This window comes from Schistosoma mansoni, chromosome 3 (genome assembly GCF_000237925.1).
Source record: "Schistosoma mansoni strain Puerto Rico chromosome 3, complete genome".
Lineage (NCBI taxonomy): Eukaryota > Metazoa > Platyhelminthes > Trematoda > Strigeidida > Schistosomatidae > Schistosoma > Schistosoma mansoni.
This window is the reverse complement of record NC_031497.1, coordinates 18,499,856-18,517,560: the sequence shown is the minus strand read 5'-3', so window position 1 is coordinate 18,517,560 and position 17,705 is coordinate 18,499,856. Positions and strand designations below refer to the sequence as shown.

General features: G+C 32.8%; 2 protein-coding genes across 2 annotated transcripts; one reads left to right on the top strand and one right to left on the bottom strand.

Annotated features, from left to right (window-relative positions):
* Positions 1-7,646: 7,646 nt before the first annotated feature.
* Smp_197510 (hypothetical protein) lies at positions 7,647-7,739 on the bottom strand (the record flags this gene model as incomplete). The annotated part of the gene is made up of 1 exon (XM_018799501.1): positions 7,647-7,739. The coding sequence occupies one exon, from the start codon at positions 7,737-7,739 to the stop codon at positions 7,647-7,649; it is 93 nt and encodes a 30-aa protein (XP_018651283.1).
* A 6,308-nt stretch (positions 7,740-14,047) lies between these two features.
* On the top strand, positions 14,048-14,625 carry Smp_029620 (putative homeobox protein SMOX-4; the record flags this gene model as incomplete). Its single annotated transcript, XM_018799500.1, has 1 exon — positions 14,048-14,625. One exon carries the CDS (start codon positions 14,048-14,050, stop codon positions 14,387-14,389), a length of 342 nt encoding a protein of 113 aa, XP_018651282.1. The 3' UTR covers positions 14,390-14,625.
* Positions 14,626-17,705: the final 3,080 nt, after the last annotated feature.

Sequence of the window (17,705 nt, the reverse complement as noted above, 5' to 3'; positions counted from 1 at the left end):
TCACCGTAAAAGAAGTTTCGGGTAGTAGCTCTGACAACCTACCAGTGAAATTAGCCACATTTCTGAAAAACGTTAAGTGATCTTTCTTTTTATGACTATGAGTGCATGTGTTTGACATTATAAGTATAAGACTGCGCTGCATGACATGTACGGAGCTGGCTTGTAGCCCGATAAAATCGTGTTGTGTCGTTAGCAGTAAATCACCCATAATTTAAAAGCGATATGAAAAGTTTAAAAGCTATAGTTTCTATCATTTGTACATGTTTAACCGGGTTACGAAACAATAAGGGCTCGCGAAAGAGAATGAGTGCTAAGATAAATTGCCGATCGTGAAAGATTTGGCTATACAACACATATCTAACCAAAGTGCCTCTTACGAGCGAAAACATAAGAATATGAAACCTCAAGAAAATGACTGACACCAAAAAGGATCGACATTTTCTGTCATTGAAGAGGGAACTTCGGAAAACTGGCTTAGGGCTTGTTACATGCTTGCGTATACTGTTGCGATATCATAATCACTACTCCTTCGAACATAATAGGAATGTTCTGTTTTGGGCATTACGTGATGACTATAGGCTTTTTAAAGTGTCACCAATAGATATTTCAGGTCGTAATATTGCAGTTAACGAAAATGCTGCCATGAAAAGTGGTAAGTGTCTAGGAAGCAATGATACTTAATCATGTTACCCCTCGTGGTGGAGCATAGACCACCCACCAGGATTTTTAAACCAACTCTGTCATTGGCATTCCTTTCCGGTTGTTGTTCATTCTTTTGATATCCGCTTTTGATTCCCGACACACTGTGCTCCTTGGTATTCCCCTTTACCTCCTCCTTCCAGGATTCCAAGTTAGCTCTTACCTCATGATACAGTCTGATGACTTCCGCAATGTATCTTATTCACTTCGAAAGTCTTTTCCTAATTTCGTTTAGGTTGACCAATGCAGAATTAATGGCTGATCTATATTTTATCTTTCTTGGTCTATATAAAGTGAAGTCAACTAAGGATCAACAGACCAAATTATGCTCTATATGACATGAAAGCAAGTTTAAGCTATAAGTAAATGTTTCAGTCAAAATTTTCAGGGTCTCATTATTGAAACTGAGGGATAAGTGGCTTATCATATGAACTGTTACGACCGAAATACCAATACTTGGTTTAAATGCAGAACCAATGAACCAAATTTGATTCGATTATGTCAGACTACGTTCTTCTGTATAACGTACAAAGCGTCTTTGAGTAGCTCGTATTAAATTACATCAAAACACAAACTCTGTGCTCAGTTTAAATGGTTCCATTTTAGGAAAGAAAACACACTATATCAAACGTACAGAATACCTCAGATGGTACAGCCTGTGCTATACTGTCAAGGACTTTTTTGCATTAACTAACCTGCTGAGCAACTAAATGGATACCCGAGAATCTATAAAAATATTCTTAACAAGATGGGAGTACATATCCATCTGCAAGGATTCCAGTAACCTTTCCAAGCAGACAGTAAAAGGTTGGCAGTCAGACGCTGAGCCACGATGTGACCTTGAGTTTATTCAAATACGACCTAGCTATCAATAGTACTACAACACAACAGTAAAATTAATTGGCAAAAAGATAAGTCTTACACCAAGGCCAAACAATAAAAGTCCAGACGAGGAAAGCTGAAGGACGCAAAGTGCAATTAGAAGAGACCTGGATAAAGGGTAAAATGCAAGGCAGAGAGAAGAAACAAATAAATGTCATTACTGTTCAATAAAATGTTGTAGAGGGATTTTCAGCTTATTCTTTCCGTTACATGAATTATAACGCAATTATATAAGGACAACGTTTTCAGACGAAAATGTGTACACCGTAAACCTGTATTAATTTCGCTGGTCTTGATCCATACTGGATGCTTAACATTCACTTCAGATGATTGTTCTAACAATAGATACATATGAGAAAAACGCGTTACTGTGTGAATGAATAAGAACGAGTTTAAATGCTATATAAATCATTTATATGGAAGTATAATGTAGATGGATAAAACATAATGAAAAAGCAAAAACGAGAAAAATTGTAAACGTAACTTCTTAGTGGAACATAACAACGATTGTAGCAATATACAAAAAGAATGTGCCTAATAAGTCCATATGTGGAGCGAAAAAGAGTGTTCACTAAAAAATTATAAGGTGCCTGTGCATAGAGATTTAGATGAACTCAACAAAGACTTTAATAAAGTCGTACAATCAAACTGTTGTGGGGAGTAGTGTAACGTCGTGTACTATGTTACACTTACATAGCTTACTCTAGTTTCTGGACAAGCCAATTCAATTATACATTATGAGTCATATTTTTTTGATCTTGTTGATTATTCGCTTATTAACCTTGACTATTTTTTATATGAGCGTATATGCATGCACACTTCGTATCTTATTCATAATATGTCTGTCATTCATTTTTGTCTGACGATAAATATTGACTAATGCTTGCTTATAGCGAGTTGGCTTACCAGCCATCTCCAATATGTGTCATGTATTTTTCGATCGCTAACATTTGCTCATGTGCTCACAGCTTTCTGGCCTACGTTATTTGTCAATAAAAATGTAGTTGCCGCTTCACTTTGCTTTCTGACTCTATACACCGTTAAGATTGATACAATAACGGCTATCGAGGCGATCAGTTGACGAAGCACGCCACTACACTGTTATAAAGGTTGACTTATACTGTTATTCGGAGTGTTTTCGTTTTATAGGTAAACCAATCCCTGGTTGTATACAAAGTACTCCAACTTGGCTCACCAGAGAACATCACTTGATGAATTACTACGAATTATAGCTACAGGACAAGAGTTGTTTCTTTTACATGTAAACAAGCTTCTTAGTCTTCTGTTATCTTTTGCTCCGTAATGTGTCCACGACTCTTGTGCAAAGCTGTACGAAGCGAAGAGTATAGAAGAACAAACTATCAGAATCGTGTGGTGTTTGTATGAACTAGTGACTCCTTTTGTACTTGATGACTGCTTGATTTCAAATTCCAAATACAATACGTCCATTCGTGCCCATATAGTTCTTCTGGGTTAATTTGCGTTATTTCTGGGATTCCTAGTTTGTACTATAATTCAAGTACTTCAAACTATCAAAATTCGTCAAGAGATAATTATTACCCACAATTTATTATAGCTCATACCGGCGACTAAGGTCATAAACATGTACATTCTAGACAGTTTTAAACCGCGTTTTGTTAAAAACGCAGTAATCCATCTCATTATCGAAGAGAAGTTGCCAAAAACGCTAAAATGTTCTCGTAAAAATGTATGGTATTTACTCACATAAATCCTAAGATATTCATGACGTAAAATGCAATGCTTGTTCATCCGAAACTCAAGGTTTTATATGCAGGCATTTAGTACACGGATGGAGAAAGTCGGCTCGTCATTGAAAAAGGTGAACGAGCAACAAATAAGTCGTTTTCGAGGATTTGTGCTGTCGCGGACGATAAAAAGACGGAACATTAGTTTGTTATCGTGATATTTAAGAGTATTTGAATTATAATATAAACTAGGAATTTCAGAAACAACTCAATTTAACCAAGGAGTATTAGATGAACACGAAGAAATGTATTGTATTTGGAATTCAAAATCAAACAGTCGTCAATACAAAAGAATTATTGGTTCATTTGAACACCACAGTAATTTTATTCGACGACTGGTGATATCAAAAGGACCAACCACTTCACGATCTTATTATCAATGACCACGAGTCACAACCCTAAGTACTGAACAATAATCGTTTCTGAAAACAAGTTACAGAAAGTATGGGTTAGTGGGAAGAGCAGAATACACTGTTACTTCTGATTGGTGTATCGCTATATCTTCTCAGCTTCAACCACGATAAACAAATGTGTTATATCCCCTGGTGAATTATGAATGGTAACTCTGAGGACTAGTTACGGACTAATGTAATATGTACATTTCCTATTGTATAATTGTTGTATCATTAGCTTTATTTTTACCTTTGACCTGTTATTATACGATTCTTGAGTTATCATCAGTCTATCGATTACTTTCCCCCTATTAACAGCCACATTTGGCCGATTATTGTGCAAATGTTATTTTCTATTTTTTGGTACGATGTGGTCTGTTTGGTTTGTATATAAACCCAGTATGTTTGTAAATAATGATTCATATTGCCGAGGCTGTTATTTGGTGTTCTGGAGTTACTGGCTGGGCTAGGCAGAAAGCAGGACCAAGTAGTATTCAAGACTGCTCATAACGCTTTTGTGTATCATTGGGCAATCGATATCAACTGGGCAAGAACGCACGCGCACACAACTCATACGTTATAACAAAATGTACTGATAAATCTTCATGCATAGCGAAATACTCAAACCAAAGGTATGATAAAGAACCACGAAACTGTATTTTATTATGAACGAACAAAGTCAACAGTTTCAATACTTCAACTTCGTTGTCATTTGTACGACGAAAGACTAACTGTATTGCACCTGTTCTCTAAAGCATCATCAAATTAATCAAGCTTTTTGTAGCTGAAAAGTCATCAATCCTTTTGCTTTTGAGAACACGGAATTAACATGACATTTTGAAAAAGTCAGGAAAGCCCAAATCGATTAATCCTCAGAAAGTTACAGATTTTTCTATCGAGACTCTGACGAGTGAAACATTTTTTTACGTTTCTACATATTGGAGGCCTATTTGAGTTAGACAGAAATGGTGTGACCAAAAGCTAACTTCGAAGTCACACCTTGCGGTCAGCACCTAACATGAATTATTCCTTCGACGTATCGAGGTACTATAGCTGCTTTGAAGACCATATAACACAAAGGACGTTATTACGGAAATATATTAGTAAAAACGAGTACAGAGAACATAGTGAGGTCACCACCTCATAGGCCAGTTCATGGTATACGATTCACTGATGCACGTTGGTTGTCCTTGGACTTGACGGAGATCGATTAACTGTTTGACATTCAGTGACCCATCTGCCGTATGATTTGGCTAGGACTCAGTGACATTTCAATGACCCTGCAGGTTAATGGGAGCAAACGAGACAGCAAGTTGAAGCTTTACAACTGAACATGCTCGTTGTACAGTAACTGTGAGAATTGCCCGAGTATGTAGCTAACTAAAGTGAACAGAGCAGCTTCTTTATTATTATTCGTCACTGTTTAAAATTGCTCATCATCAAGATTCTTCTGATAAAAATGTGACTTAATGCGAACTTGATAATACAGTAGCTAACACACTACACTCCGATAACAACACAAAGAAACACTTGAATAAAACAGGAATGCAAGAAAAATTAATAATTATAGGAATAAATTTAAAGTACAATAACTCCGTATATGTGGTTACCAAACATGATTTTGAAACATGGCAAGATTAGCGAACTAAAAGGGATAAAACTCAATCACATAGTATCAACGGTTAGCAAGGAAATTAGAAAAATGTTGCCCAGGCTATCTTGTAACTAAAAGAACCGGAAGAACTGGATAATTAGTACTGAACCCTAGAATACGCTTCTTGTTAGATACTAGGGAAAAAGTAAGTACGGATGACTTACGAGATCTTATATTAGACTATTATTCTATTTACATTCCTATTGTATAACTATTCAGTAACTGGATTATCTATGTCTATATTCATCTTATTACTAGCTTCATTTTGACTTATTGATTATTATTATATGATTTATTGTTCCTAAATTATACTCGGTTTATTGAGTACTGTCTCCCACGCTCCCAGCCACGTTTGGCTTGATTTTGTACAAATATTATTTTCTATTTTATGGTGTGGTCTGCCTGTTTGGTATATAGACAAAGTATGTTTGAAATAAACGATTCGCATTACAGCAGCTGCTATTGGTGTTTTGGACTCAAGTGGACGGGTTAGGCGGATAAGGACCAATAAGGACGCTAGATTACTCATACTAATCGAACGTCATTGTCACAGTGTGAAGGTCGTAGAAGGCGTATTCTATTGGTGGATAATTTACGCGAATTACGTCCTTGTTAAATTCGTAAGGTCATAACAAATCAGCGACGACCTTGAATAAGTCCTAACAATTAGCTACGGCCTTGATCAAGACATAACGATTGGCTACAGCCTAGGTCAAGTCATAACACTTCTGAAACTTGTTCTCCAGTTTATAAGACTATGAAATCAATTATTACACGACGGTTAGAAGTTAAAACTGTTTGTCAAATAATAAACTGTAGAATTTCTATGAGCTATTGCCATTACTAAACGATTTTACTACTTCTAGTATTATTTTTCTTGTCCCAAGTCAACCATAATAAGATTGAACTGAGAAATAAGGTCAACAACTGGACAGAATAGACGAACAATATTGGTATGAATGGACTAACACCAAAGTTCCAACACATTAGCTTCATTAACTGATATCAGATAACAAAAGATAAATATCCTAAGGTCTTCTTAGCCATCAATCAGGTGTTTTTAAGATACGATATATTACCTTTATTTGGATATCTATATGTCAGTTCCTAGTGAAAGTGAAATTAAGACTTAAAGTTAACAAATAGAATGGGTAAAGATGTTATATGATTTACGATATGGTCGCTTATACCCGATATACTTCAAAAAACAGATTAGCACACTGCATACTATGAAATAAAATTAGAACGTTTCATATACGTGGTTTTGAGTCGATGTATGTGTTATGTCCTTAGCTTATACGATTATCGCGAAATCCGATTGCCATTTTAGATGCTCTGACTTATATGACCAAACACCAGTACAAGCAGCCTAGAGTACCGATTGGTCCTTTATCCACCTAGCCCTGCCTGTTAAGGCCAGAACGCCAATCTCAGCCTCCGTTATATCGAATCACATATTTCAAACATATTTGATGTATATACAAGCAAAATCAGATCAAAACATACTATAAAATAGAAAATAACAATTATACAAGGTCAAGCCAAAAGTGGCTGTGAATGTGAGAGACAGTAAGTAATAGATTGGGCATAATTTAAGTATAGTAGATCGTATAATAGTAGTCAGTAGGTCAAATAGAGGCTTATAATAAAGGGAATATGAATATACACACAATATAGTTACCCAATAGTTATATAATAAGAATATATATGATAACAGTTCATAAACAGATGCTAGCGGTTCGGATATAACAGTATGTGTATATTAAAAGTCAGGATAAAACGCCTCATGAATTCGTGTCATGAGATCGATATTTGTATTGGTTACCTGGTTTTTCTGTTGGATTAAAATTATAGAAAGCCAGGATAACAAATTCTTAATTAATTGCCCAATCTAGATTTATCAGCTTCCACTAGGAATCTAGCTGTGTTGAGGAGTACCCAATTCAAGTTCCACCATAATCATCATTATCCCTTTTTGAATCACATGTAATGGTGGTATCCATTATTGATTTATAGATCCGACAGTAGTTCATATAGGGTTAAGCCACATAACCCAGATATTTTAGACAGTCATAAATAGTTCCACAAAAAATTCAACATCGCCTACAAAATCTCCTTTCAAGGTATAAGTATCCATGTCCAAATTGAGAACGAAATATGGTTCAATTAATTATTATCGATTACTGAACCAGAACAAATGAACGAATAATGATATAGAAAGCAATAAAGATTGCTTGATTACGATAGTCTAAATTAACAATAATAAGAACAAATATCGTTCATACTTTTATCTGCTATTCTTGTTGACTCAGAGCTCCAACCATAAATCTTATCATCATCAAGCATGACACTAACTACAAACAGAACAACAAATATAGAGATATTTGCTCCAACAGATAAGAAGTCAATGAGATTTGTACTGGATCAAGGTGTAAATATTTTGATAATAATAATATTATCCAAAAGTAAACATATAAAAATGAGTTACTAATATACAAAAGGAAAATATATCTCTATATGTAGGTTATTTGCAAAGTACTGATGGCTAGGTGGTCAATAGAGCTTAAAGATAAGTTCATAATTATAAACAACTGATGGGTATACTCTGAAATAATGATGTATGGTTGATCGGATGATACTGAGAGTCACAATCTATAAATATATATAGCAAGTATACTAATGAAATGTGTTATATAACAGTAAATTGAGAGATGAAACGAGATATGATATACGACGGTGTGTATTCAGTGAACGGTGATCAACATAACATGCAAAATGTGTACACGGAAGTTTAAGTTTAGTTTAAACAACAATTTATAGACAATGATTGTACAAATTAAATGGAACTACGGAAAGTATGAATAATAACAAAAAAATTATTTACAAATTAATTATATATTAACAATCTATACAGATTGAATCAGATCAGTGGTATCAACACGTTAGCTTCATTGATATATTTACGTATTCACTGAAGAGTTAAGAAGATGGAGTTGCTAAACATTAATATAGGGAAGTCATGGATTTGACGTTTCTAGTTCACCAATTTTTTTCTTTTTTTTTCAGCCAGTCACTAATATAGTCATTGGTGTTGAGAGTTTACTTTGAGAAGAGTAAATTGAAACGAAAACTTATTGATTTATACGTTGTACAAAATCTGATTAGGAAAAAGTACTCAGTTGATGTGTTTCACACAGTCTTTTACTCTGTGCTTTTCATAGGATTTGAGATAAACGTCGTCCAATGTTGGATTTTGTTTAAAAACTCGAAAGTTTTGCTTTTGGATTTTATTGGTTCATCTCTGTATTATGTTTACACCGAAAAATCAGTCAGCGTACTCTTTTAAATAGTGAATATATATATATATATATAATACCACCTATTGCTTTTCTAGGGCTACTACCTGTCCCAATCTCTGGTAAAGGAGGAAGGTTGGGCGTGTGGTCGGCAACCCCATCCCGTTGAAAACAACCTAAAAAAACTCCAGCCAAAATGAACAGTTTAAAACATTTAAACTCTGCCCTCCCAATTGAAGAAAAAATTAAGACTCATCATGATGAAAGCCTCGATTCTTAGGAAGTCACGACGCCGATTACGCTTCTAACAACCATAGCAACAGTTTCTATAGGTACATGGAATGTCTGGACGATGTGGGAGACTGCAACGACCAGTCAAATAGCAACGGAAATGAGGAAATACAACTTGACGGTTCTTGAATCAGAGAAACCCGTTGGACCCAAGTTGGACAGCAAAAGTTAGGTACAAGAGAGATGCTGTTGTATTCCGGTCACGATAAGAAAAATGCTACTCACACTCAGGGAGTGACTCTAATGCCTACCAAACAAGCATGAAATGGCCTTATAGGATAGTAAACTCGTGGATCCAGGATTATCAAACCATCCTTCAAAGCAAAGAAGGAGGGAATTACGATGAATTTCATCCAATATTGTGTACCCACCAATGATAGCAATAACGACGATAAAGATAAGTTTTACTCGCGGTTGCAATCGATCATAACGAGGTGCCCAGGAAAGGACCCGACAATCCTGATGGAAGATCTAAACGCCAAAGTCGGAATGGACAACAACGGATATGAAGATATCATGGGACAGCATGGACTGGGAGAGAAAAACGAAGATGGGGAGAGATTTGCAAATCTATGTGCATTCAACTTAATTTGTTCCTTAATAAACCTTGATTGATTATCATCAATATTAAATATTAGACATCTTTTTTGACTAGGCTAACTCTACTATAACCATTTACTTCTATCGAAAAATCCTTGTTGAACGAAGTCATTAAGAAAGAAAAAATCATAATTATTATCAATATCATCCTTAAAATCTCACTGAAATGATCAAAAAATTTCTCTTGAATCAGGATACAACTCATCTGAAAACTTGTTTGTTTGTTGTTCACACTAACCTATTATATTTGTGACAATGAGATTAGTGTTTGATATGTTAAGAAAAAAAACTAAGGAATAAATTTAAATTCACTTAGTATTGTTTATTTGAATCTTCCTATTGATGTTTAGGACCAAATTTGATCAATCTCTTATTGGCATATGTGCATACTGTGCGTATTGTCTTGATATTAGCCTTAATTCATAAATATTACAAGCAAGAATGAATAGTCGCTAGCACAAGCAAGTAGCTATCAGAACTCAGTAGCTGAGTGGATAACGTGATGGTGTTTGGAGAAAACGATACTGAGTTCAAGTCCTAGAGTAAATATCAACTCTGAAATACAGGTACATCTAGCTGACGATCCATAAATAGGACGAAAAGCTCACCCTAGATTCCACTACTAGTCATTATCCATTTTTGCTTATAATAAGGAATAAATTGTCATAACTATGAATAAATGTTCAATGAAATAAACGACAACCAATCGGATTAAAATACTTTTTTTCTCCCCCTCACACACACACATAAAGAATGAGCTCTTAAGAAACATTATTTCTGCTTAAAAATGATTGGTTAATTGATTCATTCCTATATTTACTTCTAAATATAAACAATCATTTATAGTTAAAAAAAACATTTAAAATTAGAAAAAGTTTATTATTATTATCTAAATTGTTTATTTGCATTTTATTGATTCTTTATTGATTTATTGATTTTTTTTTGTATCGTATTAATCAATTAAACATAATGAATTCATTTATGATATCATCAATTATGAATTTAAATAAATCATCATATTCTGATACAATTGAAACTTTAAATATCAATAATAATCAATATTATACAATATTGAATTTATCGAATTCTGTATTAAATAATGATAATAATAATAATAGTAATGATCAAGAATTTGATAATGATAATACATTATTAAATTTTATTCATTTTAATAATAATGAATCAATATTAACAAATTTATCAAATAAAAATTTAGATCAAAATATTGATTTATTGAATCAAATAAATGATAATAATGAATTTATGATAAATTATCAAAATTATTTAAATTTATTTATAAATCAATTACATTCAAATAATACATTAATCAATAAATCAATAATTGATGATTATCATGATCATCATCAATTATTATGTAATAAAAATATTAATTCATTAAAAGAATTGGATAATAACAAAATGAATATCAATAATGAATATTTAAATAAAGGTAAATGAAATGAATAATTAACTCTATGAAATTGATTGAAATTTTATGATTTTTATTTTATTTTTTAATTTTATTTTTTTACAAATAGTTTTATTTATTTATTTATTTAAACACATAAATATTGGTACAAATGAGCACCAGATGTATATGTGCCGCACAAATCTCATTTGATTTGTGTGAGGGATATGATACTGCCCAGGTGCAAAAACTGAAGCAGGTGGTTTTCTTAGGTGGCCACACCCGAAGCATTTGACGTAAAGGTCTGATCCACAAGACAGTGGAGCATCGTGAGGAGATGCAGTTCCATGGTAGCCGGTGACCAACGATTGATTCATACTCCATTTGTTCCTTCAGGATATTTGAGCCCGTGTGTACCATTGGTTTGGAATCAGGGTTTTCCAACTCCCCTAGGTGAACTCGCCGTGTCCACCAATCCGTTTAAAGCTCCGGACATTCGCTTTTCGTTCTCTCAATTTTGTAAACAACAGTAATGCCACTGTGAGAAGGCAGTGAGTAGGACTTCCCTGACAGAGGCTACATACACGTGGCCATGTGAGAGCATTTCGAGAGGGAGGGCGGACTCTCCCCACTCTTGGCCGTACCAGGGCATTTGGTCATATTAACTGGTCATTTAATACTGACTGATTAATGATATGGCATCCGCCGAGATAGATGATGTTAATGATTTTCATCATTTATGATAGCATAGATAATTCTTGTCGGGAAGATTTTCTAGTCAAAATGAAAACATATATCATACGATGATTTGTGGTTTTCTATATTTCTTTAATTAATGTAGAACTAATGACGGAAATGATCTAAAAACCGGAATTTCCTAACATTTCTTTAAACATTAGGTTAGATTTTTTAAATGATATTTACTTAACTAATTGCTAGATGATCATAAATTAAATGATTCATTGATATCTCCTTATCTTTTATCAATGATTTGCACTAGAATGGAACTCCCTATTATTATGCTTCAGGAACCGTCCCAGGGATCGAATATAAGACCTGTAATTCACATAGCAGGTGGTTTGCTTTTAAACTACTGACTTAGGATCTAGTAACTTATCTTTCTAACTTCCAATCAACTTAGAATATTCCGCAACTACCCACGCGGTTATTTTATAATTTCTACAAACCTATGTATCACATAAAAAAAGTAGAAATGAGTGGGACTACATATGCTGTCTAATTTGTTGTTTTATGAAACGAAACTATATTTTAAAATTTAGGTTTTTATCATGTACTGAAGTCAGTTGAATAGTTTGAAGATCCTTCCTAAAATAGGATTCTGTCTTCGGCAAAATAACTATGTAATCACTTAGCCAAGCGAAATTATACTGTATTATACCATTTCTAATGTTACATATTTTTTGTTTATTACCAGTAAACTATTTCTATGTGGTAAGAATAATCAGTCCGCACGAATAACTCGATTTTGTTTCGGATACAGATCATATTTTATTTCGATTAGTGAAATATTTTGTTTATCTAAATAAGTTAATAAGTAGTATTTGTTCTAACTGTCAACGTTGTTGATATACATCACTGTTAGGTTTTATCTAGTTCTATGGCAGATATATTCAACAATTCACTATCTACAGTCATTTAAAAAAATAATAATAATAGGTCTTCATAAGTAGCATATAAACAACTCTGGTTTTTAGATTATTATTTGCACTGGCTCCCACGTCAGTGAATACTTTCTCACACCCTTCTCCTTTACACTCTACAAACCTATCGCCCAACAATATTAATATTTTAGGGAATTATGTTGTCGATCATTATTATTTTAAAATGAATATAAGGGTGAATGTTTATAATTGATTGATCATTGAGTAATGACCATTGTCATGTGTGTTACGTTAGTGTAGATCGAATTCTATTGATCAAGTTGCAATGTGATTGCTAGTTTAGGTGACTTGACATCGCGTGCAGTATATCGAGATGTAAGTTGGTGGTTGGATATAGTCAACAACTACTACCTTACATAAAAGTCAATAATTTGTTCAGTGATTACCTTTTTAATAACAATGAGTTCAAGGAATCCTGTTTAGATTCAAGTTCAAACTTGGTTTAAAGTCAGAGATAATTTACTTTTCAACATTCTATATCTCAATATATTTGGGTTAGATCAAACGCATAAATTCGAATAAATTTATCTTTGGTTTTTCTGAAGCAGTAGATGATGAGGAGAATATGTCAACAAATGTAGTGCTTCAGTATTTTATATCTCAGTAATTTGTAAGTATTTAGTAATATCGTATGATCTCCCATAATTAGAATTCATGATTATTCGATTTGAAGAAATCTAACATGGAAAGGTTTATTGTAGTATATTTATACAGTTGACAAAATAATTAACCTGAACGTTTGATTTTGTCTATAAAATTCACAAAATTGTTGTTTGTTTGCATCTTCCCATTGATGTTTAGGACTGCAAATGATCAGTCTCTTATTTGGCATATGCATACTGTGCGTATTGCCTCAATATAGCCTTAATTCACAAGCATGATAAGCAAAGATGGATAGTGGCTAGCAGTGGAATCCAGTTTGACGCGCGTTTCGTCCTATTTGGGACTCATCAACTGGATGTACCTGAATCTCATGCCAATAAGAGACTGATCAATAGTAGTCCTAAACATCAATTGAGGAGATTCAAACAAACAATATCAAGTGAATTTAAACTTCATCCCAGTGCACAAGCAAGTGGCTATGAGGACTCATTAGCTAAGTGGATAACATGATGGCGCTTGAAGCGAACGATACTGGGTTCGAGTCCCAGAGTGAACATCAACTCTGAGATGCAGGTACATCCAGCTGACGAGTCCCAAATAGGATGAAACGCGCGTCCTGAATTCCACTGCTAGCCACTATCCATCTTTGCTTATAAAAACTTGATTTTTATTTCTTTTGTTTTAACATATTTTTTAATAGAATTTATATATTGATTTCATTTTAAATTTACAGATATAACTGCACTTCAATCAACTTCTAAACTCTCAAATCTTATGAATTCATCTACTGACAGATTATTAAATAATCATAATTGTCAAAATCATCATCTTAATAATAATATTGAATATTCAGATGATAAAGAGAATTGTTTAAATGAATCCCTTGAATATAATCATCAAATAAAATTAAATAAACAAAATCAAAATTCATTTAGAAATCGTACAGCATTTACAGATTATCAATTAATTTGTTTAGAACGTGAATTTTCTCATATACAATATTTATCACGTATTGATCGAATACATTTAGCGCAAAATTTAAATTTAACTGAAAAACAAGTTAAAATATGGTTTCAAAATCGTCGAGTACGTTGGAGAAAAAGAAATTTATTTTAATTTTTTAAAAAAAAATGAAATAGAAAAGAAGAAATAAAAAAAGAAAAAAAACCGACAACCTTTTGTTTTTCTCTTCTCTCTTTTTTTTTAAAAAGAAATAATTTTCTATTTTTCAAATTGTTAATAATAATAATTAAGAATATTGAATGTATCAAAGAATAATTATTGATTATTGTTTATTTTTGTAATAAAATTTGATGTGCTACTTTTTTCTAAGAATAAATTTTGAAGAAATTAGTTGAATATTCAGATCCTTTTTCTCTTTAGAAACAAAAATGTAGAGAAGTAATTCAGTGGAGCGTACTTCAAAGTTGTATTCATATACTTGTTATGATATTTGATTCAGTCAATATTAGACACTTCTGAAAAATTTAAACGAAGCATTTATGTAAAACTGAGATAATTAAGAATCGTTTGTTCGGATATATATTGTACTGGAGTGATCTAGGAAATATATATTTATATGGTCAAGAACCTTAGGTAGATGAATAACTTGTCAATCTAAAACAACTTGGCCATTCTTGTATTTTATAGTTTTATGTGACATTGAGATAGTGGGTGATCTATCTGGAATCATCTGGCCTATTATCTCTTGATTGATAATATTGATTAAATGCATTAATAAGTTACTTAAAATGCTTTGGATTTTTGAGGAAAAGTTGATAGATACACAAAATGTTTACTTGTTGTGTTATTTACATTAATATCAGTTCATTCCTTTTTCAGTTATCTAAGGTCAGTTCACAAAAAAATCATTCTATTAAACATTGTTCACAAAATTTATGTCGACATGACAATCATTAGTTCGTAGCTACGAGATTTTATTGAAAAGCTATGACTGACAGAATTTAACTATGTAGGACCGGTGGAGTCCAATCCGTATCGGGTAGAGACAGATATCTATCCCAGAAAAAGGGTGAATGGTTGCGTAAGATCATAGATCGATTGAATTTAGACATTAACACCTTTGAATCCCGGTTCGGTGGTCTAGAGGTTAAGCGTTCGCGCGCGAGACCGAGCATCCTGGGTTTGAGTCCTTCATGCAGGGTCGTGGATGCGCATTGCTGATGAGTCTCATACTGGAATAAAACAGCCATTCAGTGCTCCTAGGTTTTCCATGGCGGTCTAGCTGAGATCGACTCATGAATTCAACTATTAAAATTACTACAATCTCCACAACACCCTATTATGATGTAGGAAATAAGAGAATTATCCATGTTTCCAATGTGTGATCTCTGTATTATCAAGTGAATCTCATGATGTTGGAGATAGGATTACGACTCAATGTACTCGATGATAAAAATATGTGGGTTATTGGCTTGTCTAGTGTGAGTAATACCAAAGAGTCATAGAACTGAATGAAATGGTTGTTCATTGCTTCTTAATCTTCAACATCTTTTCAAAGGATATCAATGTGTGAAGAGAATTCATTTTGAAAATCAAAAATTTCTGTACAATTTTGTTATTGTCAATAATAAAAACATGATATACTACATGGATCTAATATCCAAAATAAAATCACCCCGTAGGCATTTTTATTCTTTGTAAATAGTAAAGGGAACACTAACATATTTCTCCGTACGTAACTAAATTTACTGTAGAATTAAAATGGTAATACAATGGGTTAATTCATATGTGAATATATTTGTATTAAGTGATGTGTGTGTGTGTAAATGACCATTTTTACTACAAGTAAACAGATCATAGATAAAAGTGGTAATAAGACAATTGAGTTTTCACACTACTTTCCATTGTAACTAATCCGGTCATTCTATGTCTTCACCTACCCCCTCTGAACCACTACTATCACCACCATCGTCGAGATCATGAAACTAAACTTTTGTGATTAAGTTTTCTTACTTTTTAGTGATCATCAAAGTAAAGAAATTTAACATAGACGAAAGTTTTAATCAAAATTAAAAAGAAATCGAGAAAATGCTCTTACCACCCTCTCTACTACTTTAATGAAAAAATAAGTCGCTTGAAAAAATAAGTACAAAGGGAACTCACTAAAAAAATATTTGTTGTTTTTTAATAAATAAAAAGCTGAAAAGAATCATTGAAATAAAGAATTGAGCAAATGTCATAATTGGATAACTAAACAAATGCATAGGTGGATTAATACAGGCGGGGGTGTGCTGTGTATGTTCGCCTATGCGTAGAGCTAAATAAGCATCATCTGATTGGTTAGTAACTACTTAGGTAAATTCGGTATTTCATACAGGATCAGGTGTAAAAAATGGGTAAATAAGTCAGTATTTATTTTTTTCTTTACAAATATTTCAACTGAGATGAATCACTAAAAGAAAAATATAAAATAAATACTAAATTGTATATATATATTAAACCAATAGATTGCCTATTGTAACCAAAGATATGATGAGAGAATATTTTTTTCTTCATATTTAGTAACCAAGTCTTTGTAAATAATGATAGAAATAAATAAAATGAATGAATGAAGCTTAAAAAGAAAACAAAATACTAATGACACTAGTAAATAATAAACATTAAATCAATGAATGGTGAAATCAGTAAACAAATAATTTTGTTTTTATTACATTTTTCCTCTTTTTATTTTTCTATTGTTAAACATATTTTTTATATGGTTACAGTAAAGATTGAAGAATAAAATAAGTTTATAGCTAGCTAGTTGGGTAAAAGGAAACAGAAAAATTCATATCGTTCCATATGTATATAGGAACTATAAACAAACAATTATTTTTATTAAATTATAATGATCTCCTATTTTATTACATTAAAAGTCTTCAAAATCTTATCGGAATAAGTCATATTCGAAGTATTTTGAGGAATTAACAAACTTGTAAGTAGGAATTTAAAACTTTCTTGATCTGATCGACATCTTTTAGATTGATGTAAAAAAGCACACAAATATATAAAACACACTTAAAGTAAGGTATTGATTGGAGGTAGTCGACAAGAAACCTTGAACCTATGTTTCGTGCTATTTGGTACTCATCAGTAAGGTGTATCTGTAATCTTGAGGGAACTGATGCACCCCAGACGACTTAATCCTGTTTCATCCAGCTTCAAAATCAGCGACAGTATCATTGAGTCATTCGGATCGTGACTGACTTTCTGTAGGAATGAAATGTATTTACAATTGACTAGTCACTGAGTAGTGATAAATGTGATGTATATCAAAACCTTGTTAGTACTAATCGCATCCTATCGACCAAATTGCAATGTGGCCACTAACTGACTTGAGATCACATACAGCATATTGAGATTGAAGGTGATGAGTGACGACATATGATATTCGTCATTACTCAGTGAGCATTTACCTTTCTATAGTGCT